Source organism: Lagenorhynchus albirostris, chromosome 16 (genome assembly GCF_949774975.1).
Source record: "Lagenorhynchus albirostris chromosome 16, mLagAlb1.1, whole genome shotgun sequence".
Classification (NCBI taxonomy): Eukaryota; Metazoa; Chordata; class Mammalia; order Artiodactyla; family Delphinidae; genus Lagenorhynchus; species Lagenorhynchus albirostris.
Genome location: NC_083110.1, coordinates 681,441 through 703,127, shown reverse-complemented (window position 1 = coordinate 703,127; position 21,687 = coordinate 681,441). Strand labels below are relative to the sequence as shown.

Sequence of the window (21,687 nt, the reverse complement as noted above, 5' to 3'; positions counted from 1 at the left end):
AACTCAAAATGGATTAAAGGCCTAAATATCAATGTAACACCAGAAACCATAAAACTCCTACAAGAAAAGATAGGCAGAACACTCTTTGACACAAATGATAGCAATAGTTTTATGGATCTGTCTCCTAAAACAAAAGAAATAAAAACCAGCATAAATAGATGAGAGCTAATTAATCTGAAAAGCTTTTGCATGGCAAAGGAAGCCATCGACAAAATGAAAAGACAACCTACTGAATGGGAGAAAATATTTGCAAATTATGTGACTGATAAGGGGCTAATATACAGAATACATAAATAGCTCATACAACTCAACATCAAAAAACAAAAACCCTGGCACTTTCCTGGTGGTCTAGTGACTAAGACTCTGTGCTCGCAGTGCAGGGGGCCCAGGATTGATCCCTGGTCAGGGAACTAGATCCCACATGCATGCTGCAACTATAGATCCCACATGCCACAATGAAGGTCCTGCATGCTGCAACTAAGACCCGGTGCAGGCTAAATAAATAAATAAATATTAAAAACAAAAAACAAAAACCCCAATTTAAAAATAGGCAAAAGACCTGAGTAAGCTTTTTCCTAAAGATGACCTACAGATGGCCAACAGGCACATGAAAATATACTCAACATCATTAGTCCTCAGAGAAATGAAAATCAAAACCACAATGAGATATCACCTCACACCTGTCAGGATGGCTGTCATCAAAAGGAACACAATGACAGAATATGTATATGTGTATATAACTGAGTCACTTTGCTGTGCAGAAGAAATTAACACGTTGTAAATCAAGTATACTTCAATAAAATTTTTAAAAAAATAATAAAATGTAAGAAAAAGAAGGAACACAATAACAAATGTTGGTGAGAATGTGGAGAAAACAGGCCCCACATACACTGTTGGTGGGAAGGTAAATTGGTGCAGACACTATGGAAAACAGTATGGAGGTTTCTCAAAAAAACTAAAACCTACCATGTGACCCAGCAATTTCACTCCTGGGTATTTATCTGAAGAAAAAAAAAAAAAAGAAAACACTAATTCGAAAAGATACATGCAGCCCAGTGTTCATAGCAACATTATTTATAATTGCCAAGATATGGAAGCAACCTAAGTTTCCATCAAGAGATGAATGGATAAAGAAGATGTGGTACATTTATACAATGGAATATTATTCAGCTATAAAAAAAATGAAATTCAGGAAAAACCAGAACGAACTTTTTGGCCAATCCAGTAGTTTGTGTCATCTTTGTATTAACCTCTTAATTATTCCTCCATGGTAGATGAAGAGAGGGGAAGGTAGTAGGTGTCCATGCTGTGGATGGTGGCTCCTCATGTTGGCCTCTCTTGGGGTCATCTGTGAAGAGCCCTGGGCGCTCTGGAGAAGCAGTTCTGAGCACGGAGACCCTGCCCCCTCCCCTCTCATTCCAGCCTTACGGGAGCAGTTGAGCCTGTGTGAGCAGGTGTGTAATCCTGAGCTTTAGTCGGCTGGAGTCTGTCCCCTTTCTCTCCTACCTCCTGTCCCTGCTTTTCTCCTTTTTCTCTACCCATTCCTCTCTCTTGTCTTTTCTTCTTACTCATCTGTTATTGGTAATCAGTTTACCCAGAGGGCTTCCTCCTTTTCTATAACCAAAACACTTTTTCCTGAAAGTGTCCCCTTGGGAGAGGAAGACACTGTGTGGGTGTGAGGGTGACCCACACGGGGGCACAGTTGCTCTCAGCCATCTTCATAAATTGTGGTGACAAAAGGCATCCCTTTCTGAAATGCCTTGGATAAAATATTTGAATTGTAGTAATGTGATGTAAGTTGTATACATGCACTTAAGATATATGAATATGCCTATATGGATATCAGAAATATTTCCCATTATCTTATTGGAGACCCTTTTAGAGATTATCTTTTTTAAAAAAATTATTATTAACATATTAGGAAGTGCCTTTGTCATTGAACCAATATCAATACATTATTATTACCTAAGGTCCATACTTGATTCAGATTCCCTTAGTTTTTTTTTTTTCTTTTTTTTATAATAATAGCTAACATTTATTGGGTGTTCATAATACACTACCCACTGAGCTAAGTAACTTATAGGCTTTATCTCATTCGTCACAACCATCAGAGATAAGGCACCATTATTATCTCCACTTCAAGGAAGGGAGATTTAATATTGGAAGGTTATGGAATTCTTTTTTATTTTTTTAAACAGTAGCTTCTTATTAGTCATCAATTTTATACACATCAGTGTATACATGTCAACCCCAAGCGCCCAATTCATCACACCCCCACTCCCACCCTCCCCACAGCTTTCCCCCCTTGGTGTCCATACGTTTGTTCTCTACATTTGTGTCTCAATTTCTGCCCTGAAAACTGGTTCATCTGTACCATTTTTCTAGGTTCCATATATATGTGTTAATATACGATATTTGTTTTTCTCGTTCTGACTTACTTCACTCTGTATGACAGTCTCTAGATCCATCCACATCTCAACAAATGACCCAATTTCGTTCCTTTTTATGGCTGAGTAATATTCCATTGTATATATGTACCACATCTTCTTTATCCATTCATCTGTCGATGGGCATTTAGGTTGCTTCCATGACCTGGCTATTGGAAATAGTGCTGCAGTGAACATTGGGGTGCATGTGTCTTTTTGAATTGTGGTTTTCTCTGGGTATATGCCCACTAGTGGGATTGCTGGATCATATGGTAATTCTATTTTTAGTCTTTTAAGGAACCTCCATACTGTTCTCCATAGTGGCTGTATCAGTTTACATTCCCACCAACAGAGCAAGAGGACTCACTTTTCTCCACATTTGTTGTTTGTAGATTTTCTGATGAAGCCCATTCTAACTGGTGTGAGGTGATACCTCATTGTAGTTTTGATTTACATTTCTCTAATAATTAGTGATGTTGAGCAGCTTTTCATGTGCTTCTTGGCTATCTGAGTGTCTTCTTTGGAGAAATATCTATTTAGGTCTTCTGCCCATTTTTGGATTGGATTGCTTGTTTTTTTTTTAAATTGACCTGCATGAGCTGTTTATATATTTTAGAGATTAATCCTTTGTCCGATGATTCGTTTGCAAATATTTTCTCCCATTCTGAGGGTTGTCTTTTCGTCTTCTTTATGGTTTCCTTTGCTGTCCAAAAGCTTTTAAGTTTCATTAGGTCCCATTTGTTTATTTTGGGTTTTATTTCCATTAGTCTAGGAGGTGGATCAAAAAAGATGTTGCTGTGATTATGTCAAAGAGCGTACTTCCTATGTTTTCCTCTAAGAGTTTTATAGTGTCTGGTCTTACATTTAGGTCTCTAATCCATTTTGAGTTTATATTTGTGTATGGTATTAGGGAGTGTTTTAATTTCATTCTTTTACATGTAGCTGTCCAGTTTTCCCAGCACCACTTATTGAAGAGACTGTCTTTTCTCCATTGTATATCCTTGTCTCCTTTGCCATAGATTAGTTGACCATAGGTGCATGGGTTTACCTCTGGGCTTTCTCTCTTGTTCCATTCATCTGTGTTGCTGTTTTTGTGCCAGTACCATATTGTCTTGATTACTGTAGCTTTGTAGTATAGTCTGAAGTCAGGGAGTCTGATTCCTCCAGCTCCGTTTTTTTCCCTCAAGACTGCTTTGACTAGTCGGGGTCTTTTGTGTCTCCATGCAAATTTTAAGATTTTTTGTTCTAGTTCTGTGAAAATTGCCATTGGTAATTTGATGGGGATTGCATTGAATCTGTAGATTGCTTTGGGTAGTATAGTCATTTTCACAATATTGATTCTTCCAATCCAAGAGCCTGGTATATCTCTCCATGTGTTGGTATCATCTTTAATTTCTTTCATCAGTGTCTTATACTTTTCTGAATACAGGTCTTTTTTCTCCCTAGGTAGGTTTATTCCTAGGTATTTTATTCTTTTTTTTGCAATGGTAAATGGGAATGTTTCCATAATTTCTCTTTCAGTTTTTTCATCATTAGTGTATAGGAATGCCAGAGATTTCTGTGCATTAATTTTGTATCCTGCAACTTTACCAAATTCATTCATTAGGTCTAGTAGTTTTCTGGTGGCATCTTTAGGATTCTCTATGTATAGTATCATGTCATCTGCAAACAGTGACAGTTTTACTTCTTCTTTTCCAATTTGTATTCCTTTTATTTCTTTTTCTTCTCTGATTTCCGAGGCTAGGACTTCCAAAACTATGTTGAATAACAGTGGTGAGAGTGGACATCCTTGTCTTGTTCCTGAACTTAGAGGAAATGCTTTCAGTTTTTCATCATTGAGAATGATGTTTGCTGTGGGTTTGTCATATATGGGCTTTATTATGTTGAGGTTGGTTCCCTCTATGCCCACTTTCTGGAGACTTTTTATCATAAATCGGTGTTGATTTTTGTCAAAAGCGTTTCCTGCATCTACTGAGATGATCATATGGTTTTTATTCTTCAGATTGTTAATGTGGTGTATCACATTGATTGATTTGCGTATATTGAAGAATCCTTGCATCCCTGGGATAAATCCCACTTGGTCATGGTGTTTGATCCTTTTCATGTGTTGTTGGATTCCGTTTGGTAGTATTTTGTTCAGGATTTTTTCATCTATATTCATCAGTGATATTGGTCTGTAATTTTCTTTTTTTGTAGTATGTTTGTCTGGTTTTGGTATCAGGCTGAGGTGGCCTCATAGAATGTGTTTGGGAGTGTCGTTCCTGCGCAATTTTTTGGTAGAGTTTTAGAAGGATGGGTGTTAGCTCTTCTGTAAATGTTTGATAGAATTCACCCTTGAAGCCATGTGGTCCTGGACTTCTGTTTTTTGGAAGATTTTTAATCAGAGTTTCAATTTCATTACGTGTGATTGGTCTGTTCATATTTTTTATTTCTTCCTGGTTCAGTCTTGAAAGGTTATACCTGTCTCAGAATTTGTCCATTTCTTCCAGGTTGTCCATTTTATTGGCATAGAGTTGCTTGTAGTAGTCTCTTAGGATGCTTTGTATTTCTGTGTTGTCTGTTGTAAGTTCCCCTTTTTCATTCTAATTTTATTGATTTGAGTCCTCTCCCTCTTTTTCTTGATGAGTCTGGTTAAAGGTTTATCAACTTTTTTTATCTTCTCAAAGAACCAACTTTTAGTTTTATTGATCTTTGCTATTGTTTCCTTTGTTCTTATTTCTGCTCTGATCTTTATGATTTCTTTCGTTCTGCTAACTTTGGGTTTTGTTTGTTCTTCTTTCTCTAGTTCCTTTAGGTATAAAGTTAAATTATTTGTTTTAGATTTTTCTTGTTTCTTGAGGTAGGCTTGTATAGCTATAAACTTCCTTCTTAGAACTGCTTTTGCTGCATCCCATAGATTTTGGGTCGCCATGTTTTCATTGTCGTTTGTCTCTAGGTATCTTTTGACTTCCTCTTTGTTTTCTTCAGTGATCTCTTGGTTATTTAGTAATGTATTGTTTAGCTTCCATGTGTTTGTGTTTTTTATGTTTTTTTCCCCTGAAATTCATTTCTAATCTCATAGCGTTGTGGTCAGAGAAGATGCTTGATATGATTTCAATTTCCTTAAATTTACTGAGGCTTGATTTGTGACCCAAGATGTGATCTATCCTGTAGAGTGTCCCATGAGCACTTGAGAAGAAAGTGTAATGGGCTGTTTTTTGATGGAATGTCCTATGAATATCAAATAAATCTATCTGGTCTATTGTGTCATTTAAAGCTTCTCTTTCCTTATTTATTTTCATTTTGGATGATCTGTCTATTGTTGTAAGTGAGGTGTTAATGTCCCCCAGTATTATTGTTTTACTGTCGATTTCCTCTTTTACAGCTGTTAGCATTTGCCTTATGTATTGAGGTGCTCCTATGTTGGGTGCATGTATATTTATAATTCTTATATCTCCTTCTTGGATTGATCCCTTTGATCATTATGTAGTGTCCTTCCTTTTCTCTTGTAACTTTTTTTTTTTTTTTTGTGGTACATGGGCCTCTCACAGTTGTGGCCTCTCCCATTGCAGAGCACAGGCTCCGGATGTGCAGGTTCAGAGGGCATGGCTCATGGACCCAGCCGCACTGTGGCATGTGGGATCCGCCCAGACCAGGGCATGAACCCGTATCCCCTGCATCGGCAGGTAGACTCTCAACCACTGCATCACCACAGAAGCCCCCAACATTCTTTATTTTAAAGTCTATTTTATCTGATATGAGTATTGCTACTCCAGCTTTCTTTTGATTTCCATTTGCGTGGAATATCTTTTTCCATCCCCTCACTTTCAGGCTGTAAGTGTCCCTGGGTCTGAAGTGGGTCTCTTGTAGACAGCATATATATGGGTCTTTTTTTTGTATCCATTCCGCAAGCCTGTGTCTTTTGGTTGGAGCATTTAATCCATTCACATTTAAGGTAATTATCGATATGTATGTTTGTATGACCATTTCCTTAAATGTTTTGGGTTTGTTTTTGTAGGCCCTTTTCTTCTCTTGTGTTTCTCACTTAGAGAAGTTCCTTTAACATTTGTTGTAGAGCTGGTTTGGTGGTGCTGAATTATCTTAGCTTTTGCTTGGCTGTAAAGCTTTTGATTTCTCCATTGAATCTGAATGAGATCCTTGCCGGGTAGCGTAATCTTGGTTGTAGGTTCTTCCCTTTCATCACTTTAAGTATATCATACCACTCCTATCTGGCTTGTAGAGTTTCTGCTGAGAAATCAGCTGTTAACCTTATGGGAGTTCCCTTCTATATTATTTTTTGTTTTTCCCTTGCTGCTTTCAATAATTTTTTTAAAATTTATTTATTTTTGGCTGTGTTGGGTCTTCATTGCTGCACGTGGGCTTCCTCTAGTTGCAGTGAGCTGGGGCTACTCTCCGTTGTGGTGCGCGGGCTTCCCATTGCGCTGGCTTCTTTTGTTGCAGAGCACAGGCTCTAGGCATGTGGGCTCAGTAGTTGTGGCTCGTGGGCTCTAGAGCGCAAGCTCAGTAGTTGTGGCGCACGGGCTTAGTTGCTCCGTGGCATGTGGGATCTTCTCGGACCAGGGCTCGAACCCGTGTCCCTTGCATTGGCAGGCGGATTCTTAACCACTGTGCCACCAGGTTAGCCCAATAATTTTTCTTTGTCTTTAATTTTTGCCAATTTGATCACTATGTGTCTTGGCATGTTTCTCCTTGGGTTTACACTGTATGGGAATCGCTTCACCTCCTGGACTTGGGTGACTATTTCCTTACCCATGTTAGGGAAGTTTACAACTGTAATCTCTTCAAATATTTTCTCGGGTCCTTTCTCTCTCTCTTCTCCTTCTGGGACCCCTATAATGCGAATGTTTTTGTGTTTAATGTTGTCCCAGAGTTCTGTTAGGCTGTCTTCATTTCTTTTCATTCTTTTTCTTTATTCTGTTCCGCAGCAGTGAATTCCACCATTCTGTCTTCCAGGTCACTTATCTGTTCTTCTACCTCAGTTATTCTGCTATTGATTCCTTCTAGTGTAGTTTTCCTTTCAGTTAATGTATTGTTCTTCTCTGTTTGTTTGTTCTTTAATTCTTCTAGGTCTTTGTTAAACATTTCTTGCATCTTCTCGATCTTTGCCTCCATTCTTTTTCCTACATCCTGGAGCATCTTCACTATCATTATTCTGAATTCTTTTTCTGGAAGGTTTCCTATCTGCACTTCATTTAGTTGTATTTCGGGGGTTTTATCTTGTTCCTTCATCTGGTACATAGCCCTCTGCCTTTTCATCTTGTCTACCTTTCTGTGAATGTGGTTTTTGTTCCACAGGCTGCAGGATTGTAGTTCTTCTTGCTTCTGCTGTCTGTTCTCTAGTGGATGAGGCTCTCTAAGAGGCTTGTGCAGGTTTCCTGATGCGAGGGACTGGTGGTGGGTTGAGATGGGTGTTGCTGTGGTGGGCAGAGCTCAGTAAAACTTTAATTCACTTGTATGCTGATGGGTGGGGCTGGGTTCCCTGCCTGTTCGTTGTTTGGCTGAGGCAACCCAACATTGGAACCTACCTGGGCTCTTTCTTGGGGCTAATGGCAGACTCTGGGAGGGCTCACACCAAGGAGTACTTCCCAGAACTTCTGCTGCCAGTGTCCCCATCCCCACATTAAGCCACAGCCACCACCCGTCTCCACAGGAGATCATCCAACACCAGCAGGTAGGTCTGGTTCAGTCTTCTATGGGGTCACTGCTCCTTCCCCTGGGTTCTGAAGCACACAGTACTTTGTGTGTGCCCTCCAAGAGTGGAGTCTCTGTTTCCCCCAGTCCTGTCAAAGTCCTGCAATCAAATCCCACAAGCCTTCAAAGTCTGATTCTCTAGGAATTCCTCCTCCCGTTGCCGGACCCCCAGCTTGGGAAGCCTGACGTGGGGCTCAGAACCTTCATTCCAGTGGGTGGACCTCTGTGGTATAAGTGTTCTCCAGTCTGTGAGTCACCCACCCAGTAGTTATGGGATTTGATTTTATTGTGATTGCTACCCTCCTACGATCTCATTGCAGCTTCTCCTTTGTCTTTGCATGTGGGGTATCTTTTTTGGTGAGTTCCAGTGTCTTCCTGTCAATGATTTTCCAGCAGCTAGTTGTGATTCTGGTGTTCTCACAAGAGGGAATGAAAGCATGTCCTTCTTCTCCGCCATCTTGGTTCAGGCTCCCAAGCTCGCAATCCCTGCTCACATATTGTAGCTCTCTCTGGGACACTTCTCCACCTCTTAGAGATTACCTTTTAAAGGTTGTGATTAACTGTAAAACTCAGGATTTAAAATGTCTTTAGGGAACGTCCTAGTAGCAGATGTTACTGGGCAGGAAGAGAGTAGCCTATGGTGGCATTATGTGGGTCTGTCACTCAGTCTCTTCTTCCCTCTTCTCAGCGGTCTGCCAGTCTTCCATGATTTCATTCGAAGATTAGACAGGGGCCTTCGGACTTCATGGTCACGTGTGTAAACTAATTTGAAATCCGAGGATGGAAAAGCAGGGACCAGTGGAAGTAGTAATAGTGTCTTTCCATGGAGGGAGCGTTTAGAAGTATTATAACAAACAAATACATTTTGCTTAATTTTGTAAGACCAGTTTTTGGTATTTTGAGTATTCCTTATTTTATATTTAACTGTGATGTCTCTGTTGCCCCTCAGGAAGTTTGTGACATGAAATCTGAGGGTCAGGCCACTGTGATTCAGCAGCTGGAGCAGACCATTGAGGATCTGAGGACCAAAATAGCTGAGCTAGAGAAGCAGTACCCGGCTGCAGACCTGGAGGCGGCCACCTCTGGAGACACGTGTCTGCGAGCTCTCAGTTTGGGAGAAAAGGAAGTAGGGCATAAAAGGATTTTACAGGCAAAGTCCATCCAGACGTCCCCGACAGAGGAGGGTGGGACACTGATACATCCTCTCATGGGTGCCCTGCCTGAGGCCATGAGTGGAGACTCAGCCGGGCTGTCCTCACCTCCTGGACCTCAGAACAAGTTCTGCGCAGAGATTTCTTTGGTTGTGTCTCCAAGGCGAATATCAGTTCAGCTCGATGCACATCCATCCCTCCAGGCTCCACCACCCACGTCACCGCCCTGGTCTGACAGTCAAGGACAGGCGAGCTCACAGCCTTCCCATCCTTATTTTCACACGGAGTTTGAAACCAGCCACGAGCACTCTGCTTTCCCCTCCTCTGAAAACAGCCATGACATCCCTACTGCACTGCCTCTGTCTCCCAAGTTCTCCCACCAGATGCCTGGTCTGGGCACCGTGGCTCCTCCACGGACCCCACCCCATGTCGTGCCTGAGCCTGCACTTCCCAGCCCACCGTGCCCCTCACCTCCTCCTCCGCCTGGTCCAGAGATGCTGCCACCCCCTCCCCTACCTTTGCCTGGTGAGGGAATTCCTTCCGTCCCCCCTCTTCCCACAGTAGGAATTCCGCCCGCCCCCCCTCTTCCCAGTGTGGGAATTCCTCCCGCCCCCCCTCTTCCCGGTGTGGGAATTCCTCCCGCCCCCCCTCTTCCCGGTGAGGGAATTCCTCCCGCCCCCCCTCTTCCCGGTGTGGGAATTCCTCCCGCCCCCCCTCTTTCCGGTGTGGGAATTCCTCCCGCCCCCCCTCTTCCCGGTGTGGGAATTCCTCCCGCCCCCCCTCTTCCCGGTGTGGGAATTCCTCCCGCCCCCCCTCTTCCCGGTGTGGGAATTCCTCCCGCCCCCCCTCTTCCCGGTGTGGGAATTCCTCCCGCCCCCCCTCTTCCCGGTGTGGGAATTCCTCCCGCCCCCCCTCTTCCCGGTGTGGGAATTCCTCCCGCCCCCCCTCTTCCCGGTGTGGGAATTCCTCCCGCCCCCCCTCTTCCCGGTGTGGGAATTCCTCCCGCCCCCCCTCTTCCCGGTGTGGGAATTCCTCCCGCCCCCCCTCTTCCCGGTGTGGGAATTCCTCCCGCCCCCCCTCTTCCCGGCGAGGGAATTCCTCCCGCCCCCCCTCTTCCCAGCATGGGAATTCCTCCCGTGCCCCCTCTTCCTAGTGAAGGAATTCCTCCTGCCCCCCCTCCTCCTTTGCCAGGTGTGAGGGTTCCACCTCCTCTAGCCCCACCCCCTCCTCTCCCTCCTGGAACAGGTGTCCCCCCACCCCCCCCACCCCCTCTGCTTCCTGGATCCGGCCTTGCTCTCCCACCACAAGCTGGGAGTAGCACTACACCAACACTGCAGGCGTGTGGATTTCTTCCTCCACCGTTGCCAGCTGGCTTGTTTGGGTTCGGGTTGAACCAGGACAAAGGCAGCAGGAAGCAGCCAATAGAACCTTGTCGGCCGATGAAGCCTCTGTATTGGACGAGAATTCAACTGCACAGTAAAAGGTAACGTGAACAGGGGCTCATCTTTGCATAATATTGTCAATACGAAGGAAGTATTTTCCTTTAAAACTCTGGAGAAAAATGAGTAAAAATAAAATAAATAAAAGTAAAACTTGTCTGTAGACGATTACATCAATATTTAGTGAAGCAATTTTAGACTTTTTTCCAGAAGTATCAAAGGAATAAAACAAATGACATGAATCAATATACACATTTCTGTCTATATAGTTTTTGATTGACTTTTATAGATAGAGGGATATATTTTTCTTAGCATACATGCTCTTTCCTCATTGCAGAACCTCACTCTGATAAATAGCTCATAAAAGTAAATCAAATCCATAGACTGACTCTTGAGGATGTTTTCTTCATCCTTTTGAAGGCATGGTCTTGTTTTACTATTCAGAAATGTGCTACACAAAAATACACACATCCACACCCCATGTGTGAAATGACTTAGTTCTGAGCATTTCATGGCACTTCTGTAGATGACATGCAACACTGTGAGGTCATAAAATCACAAACTTATATGATTTTTATAAAATATATGATATTTGTAAAAGAATGCCTCCTAGCAGGTATGCTGCTGGTGTATTACTTATCCATGGATGGTCCATAACCTGGTTCCCCGACCCCTGGGACGGTACTGGGACATGGCTGTGGAATGCGCCAGTGGGAGAAAAAAATGCCCTTTAAATTTCACTGGATTTCCTTGTCCCAAGTTCTCGTGACTCTTTGAATTTGTGTGTGTGTGTGTGTGTGTGTGTGTGTGTGTGTGTGTGTATGATGTGGCACAGATTTAGAATAGGGTATTTAACAGGTTCATTTTCATTTCTTATATTAATTTTCTCTTCACTGAATCATAGTGGGAGAGAAACCTATCTATTTTGACTACTTCTGACTTTGCAGCTCATTCTCTGAGTAATTTGCTGGGTCACTTCTATGTGCCGAGACATCATTTCCAAATGTGCCCCAAACTCATTTTATCCATATGCAGTATATGAAGTTCTTTTCGTCTTGCTTTTTTTGAATGGATCTCCCCTTTTTAGGTGGCACTACATGACTCCACAGTCACTGAAGAGTCAGGTGACATGCAGTGATGGGCAGTGGTGGGGAGACGAAGGTGCCTCTATGGGCCTGAAGTGATTTATTTTCAACCCACAAATAACCCAAGCTGATGGGTCAGGTTGGGTTTGTGAGACATCAGACATTTCCTGCCTTGAGAGCCGTACAGAGAGGGGCTCTCCTTTTATGTTTTTATATGGCGACTTGATGACTGAGAATTCCTGGAAATGATTCTTTCCAGGCAAATGTCTCATTCTGTATTGATGCTGTTTCTCATCACGTTGATTAAGCAAATGGTGATTGTACAGAAAAGAGCATCTTCCCCCCGATCTCCCTCCGTCCTCTGCTGCCTGCCGTCCTATCCCTGCTCCTCTGATGCCTCTGTCCTCTCTGTCCCCATCTGTCCCTGCTCACTGTAATGTCCTGCAGTTTGGTTTGATGGCTCTCTCATGGGTCTTTTGCTTAACTTTAGAGACTCCAGTGCTTCACTTATTTGGGAAAAAATTGAAGAGCCATCCATAGATTGTCATGAATTTGAGGAATTATTTTCTAAAACTACTGTAAAGGAAAGGAAGAAACCGATTTCTGACACCATCACAAAGACCAAGGCTAAACAAGTGAGTACTCATGTGTTTTCTGAAGTTGGACAGTGTTTCGGGCATAAGTGTGAACTTTCATTAGAGAAAAACATTCACATTGTTTTCTGGGCTGTGTACCCTCCACAGTCTGTAAGCAGGTAGCAGAGGTTAGCATTTTAGAACATGAAGTTAAGTAAGACTTTCCCAGATAGAACAACAAATAATCATCTCCACCAAGTGATCATGCTCTGACTACTTTATTTGTAGCTTCATGATACATATTTCCAAAATTTCACCAATTGTTTGTTTCCAGAATTAGTTGTCTAGAAACAAACTGTCACTTGATTGAAATCCATATTAGTGCTAGTATGGATGGAAAGAAAGGTAAGAGTGAGCAAATGAAAGCAAGCAAGAAATCCAGTCCTTAGTAACCAGTCATGTGTTTGGTATTTTGTTGCTATTGTAATACCTGAGTGGATGCCCTGCAGAACCCAGCTAAACAGTCACCTTGCACTTGACACAGGGAAGAGACTCTTGTATCCAGTTCCAACATCTCCTTTCTGTGTCAGCACTTTTGATCTATCCTGTGACACCTGAGTCCCAAAGATAAGGAAAAGTGCATTTGGAGGAAAACATTTTCATGCAATGTTTTTCCACTGATCCAGCCAGTGACCTTGATTGTGAAATGATTTTGTAAATTTCTCAAGGCAGCCATTCAGGAAAGTGTAGTAAAGTCTTAGAATAATGAACCCAGAAGGAAGGTAATGCTGCTGGTGCCCATCCTTCACCCTGAAGCGGGGGATGGTGGGCAGCTCCGTCTTTTTGGGTGAAACAAATAGAGAGAAATGAGGCCTGAAGCTGGCACAGCTTCCCCAGGCGAGTGGCAACTAAGGGGTGATGTGATTCTGAGAACTTTTGCTACTGACCTGGAAGTTGTAGCTAGAAGTCTGACCCAGAGATATGTCCATCCATATTTATTTCAAAGCAGACAGCTGCCCCCAGATGGGTGCTGCGGAATCCAGCCAGGAGGGGTGGGTTTGAACGGAACCTCTAGCTGAGATGGGGGCAGCCTCACCACAGGCATCTCTATTAATCTGACGATGATGCAAACCCAAATGTGATGCAGTTGCATTTTTCAGAACCACTTATGATGACACAGCTGGTTGCTGGAGACTTTAGATCAGAAAAGGCACTGAATAAATATTTGTTTAACAAATAAGGCAGCTGGCTAGAGGAGGAGGGCTTTATACATATCAGTGGCTATACCCAGTAGTGATTAAAAGCCAGAACATAACTCATCTCAAAATAAGCAATATCGCCAAGGTGGCTTTGTCAATGGAATAAAGGTAAATGGAAAACCACGTTTTTCTGGCAGAGGTAAATGTTCTAAACGGCATGTTTGCATATAGTACATGTAGGCTGAGTCATCACACCTCTTCCCATGGACCGTATCAGAAATGGGAAAGCTGTCTGGGTGGGGAATACGGGCAGGGAGCGCAGAGGCCGGGTAGAGCTAGTCAGCGGGGTTGTCACGTGATGAAGGGCAGGGGTGATGCGGACGTCACTAGTCTAGGGATGAAATTCTCCAGAATGCCAAGCACGCCCTCCATATCTCCTGTCACCACTTTTTTTCTGTTAAATGAACAGAGATGAGGAAGCTGCCGCATGTTACCTGCAAGTATACGATTTCATGATTTTTTTGACGTAGTATTCAGTTTTTAAGCCTACTGAAATAAGATTTCTGTACAAATCATGAAGACTTCAGATTCAGGTAGCTGGCATGAGATGGCCCCCTTCCACACGACCATCATGTGCTGTGTCATGTCTGCACAGTGGCCTCACCCTGTCGTGAGCCCATCAGTAAACTGTGGGTATGAGCCTTTGCCAGTGCTGTCATTTGCACCCATTGGTGGTGACACAGCTATTGACCTGCAGCTTAAAGAGGGTTTGTGGACCAGTCTCCATCCTGACTCCTGATGAGCTTGTCAGCATATCCTTGGCCAGGGTCTTGTACTCAGTTCTGCTATTCAGGTTTGTTTTGGGAGAGATAAAGTAATTTTTCCAGTATGTTGGTAAGAGAAAAATCTGCTACAAAGTGTTAGATGGCTGAAGAAAGCCAGTTTTATTTAACTCTGTTGTATTTGGAAGAAAAAATTACCCATTCCAACTACTTGAGACATGTAAAATTTCGTTTAAGGAAAACGTATTTTCCATATGCCTGCAAGCACACTGAGCCCTGAGCAACACGGACTTGGGGCACCAACTTTTGTGCAATCCAAGATCTCTACAAATTATAATCAGCCTTTCATATTCAGGGTCCCACCATATCCAAGGTTCCACATCCATGGACAAAACCACCCTCAGCTCATGTAGTGCTGCAGTATTTACTACTGAAAAGACTCTGTGTGTCAGCGGACCTGCACAGTCCAAACCACTGACCTGTGGTTGCCCTTGTATAGGTGGACCCTGATTTCGAGTGAGACTGGTTGCCGTTGATGCTATAACCTGTGTTTATGGAGGTTTTTCTAGCCACTCTTCTCACACACGGTGGAAGCCAAGAGCTCTGGTTTCTCCAAATACTTTAAAAGAGCTAGATAGTATTTCTGTGATCTGTCCTCTTCTTGAAAGTAAGTCTGTGGCTGGATGCACTGGCCTTTAGTAGCTCTCTCGGGAGATATGTCTTCTGTGTGACCACAGAGGTCCCACACCTGGACAGCTTGCTCTGTGGCATAAAGAGAAGGGGCTGCTCTCTGGACTCTGGAGTAGCTGCAGTGAGGCATGTCTGGTGTCTCTCAGCCCTTTGTCCTCCAGGGAACCCAACACAGAGCTTTCCTTATTTTTTCACGGAACCTGTATTTAAGTTGTGTGCCTACATCTTAGCACACTGGTCTTCATTGTGAGGTTATGAAAGCATAAGGAGATTCGCTGAGAAGGTATAGTTTTATCAGACTATGATTTCATGTACTTCTCCTTTAGCAAATGAGCGTGATGCTTATAGGTCAGAATTAAATATCGAGCTGCTCACTCGGTGAAACAACAACCCTGTCACCCACGGAATCAAGAGGAAGATGAGGTCCCTGTTTGAAACATGACACACACACACGCACTTGCCAATTTTTAAGGAACGTCCCAGAGCGAGTGCGTGGTGACCCATGTCCTGCGTCTCACAGGCGAGTTCAGTGCCTGTTAATGTTGAGAGTGACCCTAAGTCACCTCAGGATCTTCATGTCCAAGGAAAGATTAAATTAACCCAAGCTTATGAGCAGGGAAGTGGGAGAATTTACACTGGAGTGATCTTGACAGTAGGAATTCCCTGACAAAGAGGTTTCTAGTTAATCCAGTGTCAGATGAGGTCTGAGCAGAGATACTTTGGGAAACAGCAGTAGCAGCAGCAGCTTCAGCAGTAGTACTAGTACCAGTGGGGATCATGGCAGCAGCCCCGGCCGCCGCGGAGCCTGCAGGTGCGTGGTCCTTGTCTGCGCAGCCCCAAGCTGGCTCATCCCACCCCCTAATCCTGTGAGGGAGACCCCGTATCCCTGGTGCACAGCACACAAAGCTGAGATGCAGGCACGATCTCACGCTCCCAGCGCAGTGAGGGGCAGAGCTCGGGTGCAGACCCAGCCGTCCGGCTGCAGAGCCTGTGTTCCTCATCATTAGCCATAGGTGTGGATGTGAAATATTATAGATGAGGGCAAGTGTGGGATGGGATTTATAAGAAGACTAGAATAGATCCTTTTTGGAAAGAATCTGAATTTGTACTGATTTTCATATGTGTTCCATATTTAAATGACTAGTTACGTTTATAAAATTGTGCGTGGAGATACTTTTAAAGCCTTTTCTGTATTCTAACAGACTTTGATAAGTACATAAACTATGATACCACCAAATATGACATTTGCCCAATTAAATAAAATTTATCAGAGTGATGTGAGCCTTAGACACATAAGCTTTTGTAGGCAGTAAAAATGAGGGCCTTTTGCTTGTGTGGCAAATAAATAGTAGGTGGAGGTACAGCCACTGTGGTTAAACCCACCAAATGTTGAGTGGAGATAGTTTTGATTCCACCAAAAGGGACGTCTCTGTAAAATATGCCTTAAGTCAAAAATGTCTAATAATCCTTAAAAGGTGTGTAAAGGAACATGCTTCCCACAATATAAATTTGCACACAGAACTTAACAAGAGTGAATGAAAAGAATCTGTTTTTTTTTTTTTTCTTTTCTGGTACGCGGGCCTCTCACCACTGTGGCTTCTCCCGTTGCGGGGCACAGGCTCCGGACGCGCAGGCTCAGCGGCCATGGCTCACGGGCCCAGCCGCTCCGCGGCACGTGGGATCCTCCCGGACCGGGGCACGAACCCGTATCCCCTGCATCGGCAGGCGGACTCTCAACCACTGTGCCACCAGGGAAGCCCCAAAGAATCTGTTTTGCTTTTTAAATACATAATTGCCATTTATATAACCATTTAATGCAACAAATGAATTTCTTCCTGGGTTTCTTCTGTTCTATTTATCAGATTAAAATGCTCTGCCCAAAGAATGGGGGAGAAAAAGAATTCATGATAGTTAAATATTTGTTTGGCTTCAGCTTCTGGAAATATGATTAGAAAAATAGATAGTTAAATCTGCTACTTATTATTAGGGGAGTTAATAAAAGACATTTGGCATTTTGTTCGATCTTGCCACTGTGCTTTCTGACCTAACTTCTAAAAAGCCTTTTTTGTATTTTGTAAAACTTCATAATAACAATGGGAAAAGAAGCATTCATTACTTAAATGTTCCTGTGTGGGAGTGTGTAATGTAACGCCTCCAAGTATTCTTACGTGAAATAGTAATTGCCATTAAAATGATTTTTCCTACTATGTTGGGGCGCTGGGAAAACGTGTGAGCTGTACCTTAAGTACTATCGTAAGATTGGTTGGTCAGAAAATAAAACAAGAGTATGTATTTTACCTGTGAATCTCTGCTTGACTTGTACTAAGTGCAAATATTTATCTTTAGATTAAAAAATATGTTTTATCATAATCAGTTGATATTTCAGTGTTTACAGGCTGATGGCCTGAATGATCATCTGAGAGGTATAAGTCTAGTTGTCTGTACTGGTGTTAAGTTTTCCTGTCGTAGCTGGCAAGGGTGTGTTTTGATTGGATGGTTCTATTTGTCTCGTAGACCTAAAATAATGTCTGAAATACCAAATATCTTATAATAAGACAATTTAGATCTGTTTTGGGGAATACATCATAAACATTTGGTACTTTGTAATTTTTAACAGGATGTTTGTTTTTATCAATAATAGAATGCATTTCTATTGCAAGCCTTAAAAGTGTATTTATGTAGAAAACCACATCAATATACAAGGCTATAGTTAGAAGAACATACGTTTTGTGGATCCTAGGTTTGTTTTAGATGTTGAATGATTCATTACTTTCTGTGGAGATGCTTTTTCTCTAATTATTTGTAGAGCATACCCAGTCAATTCAAAGAATGTAACAATAATAACTTCTTTTTAAAAAATTTTCTTTTGGTCAAAATATTATTTTTATACTTGTAAGTAAATGGCTACAAAACAAATAATCAAAAAGCCTAATGACATAATAAAAAGGAAATATAATTAGACTAATGATCCTTGACCTTGCTGGATGTATTAGGAAAATTATATCTGATTAATAGTACTTTGGAATTGCAAAAATTTAATCATGATGCTGAAGTTTAATTCTTTTGGACTTCATATTTGCATACTATGATGATATTAAGGTTTTGTTGGACTAGGTATATTAGAAAAGGGTATTAATTTTTAATGGCTGGGGTGTTTTATTTATTATGATCCATAGTCATTGAAAAAAGGGTTGCTTGGAAAATATACTTGAGATTCATTACCTTTTATGATTATCTATGGAAACTAAAACTCATCCTTGCAAAAGTGAGGAAAGATTTTTGGTCAGGTGAAGGGAGAGTGATTTCTCAGTATTGCTAGTGTGGAGAACCCAGAAAACTGGAGGGAAGGGGGGCACAAATTACGTTCACTGTTGCATCCCTTTCTTGATCTGATGGGAACAGGGTTTCTCCATTTCAGCCGGGAGTGCAGCAAAGAAAAGCAGCAGCCATGCCAGGGAGAGCCAGCACTAACCACTCCGGTCACATTGGGTGCTGCTCATGGTCAGGACTGAAATGGAGCGAGTTAGCTGGACTTAGGGTGAGGCTGTTGGAGGAGATGAGGCTTGAAGTGGGCCTTGAAGAATGTATTTCATTCAGACATGTACAGAGGAATAAGGGATGGATTTTGAAAGTAGCACCGCAAGCAGAGATTTCCCTGCATCTTGTTTAAAACCCTAGAAAATCAGCCAGTAGAGCAGCAGGCTTCTGTGTACGGGGAGCTCCTGTCTGATGGTTTCAGGGATGCGGACGTGGGCTGTTGACGGATATTTCCCTTCACTGAATGTGTGTCCTTCTCATCTTTCAACAAAAGTCTTTAGGTTTTTCTCATTAGACATAAGAGTGAGAATTGAATTTAGGTAAATTAGACCTGAAGTTAATTTTGATGTCTTGGTGCTACATGGTGGAATGTACGTTTCTATACCATGGACAGCGGCAGGATTCTGGACTATCCGAGAGCAAAGGAGAATTTTATTTCTCGTTTGACTTACACAGTTACCATTATGATAGCTCCCGCCTTTGCCCGTGGGAGGTGATGCTGCTGACAGTAGACTGGTTGTTCCCACTGTACCTCCTGTGACCTAAGCTGAAAAATGTTCCCAGTTATTTGGGGGCACAAATTTAAGACTTAGAAGAAAAATTAATGTTCTTATTTATATCTCTGTTTTTTTTTTTTATTTAAACGCTTTATTTATTTATTTATGGCTGTGTTGGGTCTTCATTGCTGCGTGCAGGCTTTCTCTAGTTGCGGTGAGCGGGGAGCTACTCTTAGTTGCGTTGCGTGGGCTTCTCGCTGTGGTGGCTTCTCTTGTTGCACAGCACGGGCTCTAGGCGCATGGGCTTCAGTAGTCGTGGCACGTGGGGTCAGTAGTTGTTGCTCACAGGCTCTAGAGCGCAGGCTCAGTAGTTGTGGCGCACGGGCTTAGTTGTTCTACGGCATGTGGGATCTTCCCAGACCAGGGCTCGAACCCTGTTCCATGCATTGGCAGGCAGATTCTTAAGCACTGAGCCACCAGGGAAGTCCCAAACCTTTTTTATTTAAACCAAAATACAAGTAAATGTATGTTTCTTTTTCAAAACGATGTTCATAATGGAAGATTTCTAACATTTCTGCTTATTTTTTGGTTTTGTTAATAAGTGAATTTTTAAAATTACTAAACTTGAAACTCCATCTGAAATATCACGTTAAAAATTTCTTTGGAGATGGGCCTTCTAGACTGACAGACCAGCAGCTTGACAGGTCCTCTTCCCAGCAAAACAACAATTTAACTGGTGAGAATTATAACAAAAATACTCATTTAAAGTCTCTGGAAATTGTCCTCAGGTCACAGAGGAAATGGAGAAACACCCACTCAAGAAGACCTCCTGAAACTCGGTTAGGACAGCGAGACCCACAGTGTCTGAGCCCTGAGATGCTCCATTCTAGCCTCTGGTGTGTGCAGCCTGGACAGGCTCTGTCTGTGGCTGTGGCCCTTCCTTGGGAGGGTAGGAAACTGGCATCTCTACTGTCCTCAGTCCCCTGTTCCAGAAGCTCTGTTCCAGGCAACCACGGAGAACTAGGGAAATAGCCGAGAAGGGCCGTCCATGGATCACAGTCAGCCCTGGATGTCAGGAAGGCCGTGCACGTTGCCCCCACTCAGGAGCCATCAGGACAGGGCACGGGCACCGGGACAGTGTCCCTAAACCTCATCAGACTCATCAGAACTGAGTGGAATCTTCATTGCACAAGTGTCTTAAACACACCTTTGTGCAAATATTGACCTGAGGACAACTCCTAATCCAGGCTTAAAAATAAAGTCCGTCATGTCTGGCAACCTGAAGGCTGTGTGCATGCCCAAGACTGCAACTTTTCAGGAGCAATTAGAAAAGACCCAAGTTATTAGTTCCTGGCTCAATGTGGGAAAAAATTCTGTAAATTCCCTCTAAGGCAGCAGGCCCCAACCTTTTTGGCACCATGGACCAGTTTCGTGGAAGACAGTTTTTCCACGAACCGGGGTGGGGGTATGGTTTGGGGATGACTCAAGAACATTACATTTATTGTGCACTTTATTTCTATTATTATTACATTGTAATATATAATAGAATAATTATACAACTCACCATCATGCAGAATCAGTGGGAGCCCTGAGCTTGTTTTCCTGTAATTAGATGGTCCCATCTGAGAGGGATGGGAGACAGTGATACCCAAGGTGTGTTCCTTATGTCCACTGTACTTCATAAACTCGTTTTGGTTGCTGTCACTGCAGAAAACCATGCTTCACAAAGATAGAATGTTGGAAACGGAAGCAGGCTTTCAGTGCTTTTGTGGCAGCCTCAGGGTATTCCGCCTTGACTTTAATCCGGACGTGTGGAGATCTGAAGCTGTCTCAAACATACTTTTGAGGGCACCGTCATTTGTGATCTCGAGCAGTTGATCCTCTTCTAGCACAGACAAAGTCGATTTCACCTGGCTTATTCACAAATGGGTCATGGATCCATTCCTTCCCAGTTCGGGTGTCTTTGTGGTTGGGAAGTGATGCTCAAACTCTTGAAAGCTGAGATAGGTGATCATGCACCAGCCGGGAGAAAGAAGGCCCTGACTCAGTCTCTTTCAAAATCTCTGCTAATGTTTGAAACATGTCAAAAATCCCAGTGTTCACTCGTCACCCCCATAATTCCAGTTTGGCTTTGAATGCAGCCACTTTATCTGCCGACTTGAATACAGTTGTCTTTCTCCCCTGAAGTGACACATTGGGTTCGTTGAGCAGGTTGAATATGTCACACAAGTAAGCAAGTTTTGCCACCCATTCTGTGTCACTGAACTGTGCTGCCAGTGGTGACTGTTTTTCTGTAAGAAATCTCTGGAGCAGCTCTCGTAACTCAAAAATTCTGTTCAGTGATCTACCTTTGGAAAGCCATCTCACTTCTGTGTATAAGAGAAGACGTGTGTGCTCTGCGTCCATCTCCTCACAAAGCTGCATGAACAGACGTGAGTTAAGGGCATGTACTTTAACGTGGTTGATAATTTTAATCACATCCTGCAAAACGTTGTTAACAGGTGACATTTTTCAGCTAGCCAGCATTTCTCTATGGATGACACAGTGCATAGACTCACATTCAGAAGCAACCTGTTTGACCAGAGTAGTGAAACCAGAAAGCCGTCCAGTCATGG

The 21,687-nt window shown here is 42.8% G+C and overlaps 1 protein-coding gene across 1 annotated transcript in view; it reads left to right on the top strand.

Moving 5' to 3' along the window:
• FMN2 (formin 2) overlaps positions 1-21,687 on the top strand; it is a 312,579-nt gene that overhangs the window by 113,723 nt on the left and 177,169 nt on the right. The window contains exons 5-6 of the mRNA XM_060126886.1: positions 9,067-10,751; positions 12,283-12,427. Coding sequence (XP_059982869.1) covers positions 9,067-10,751; positions 12,283-12,427 — 1,830 coding nt within the window. The remainder of the gene's footprint in view (positions 1-9,066; positions 10,752-12,282; positions 12,428-21,687) is intronic.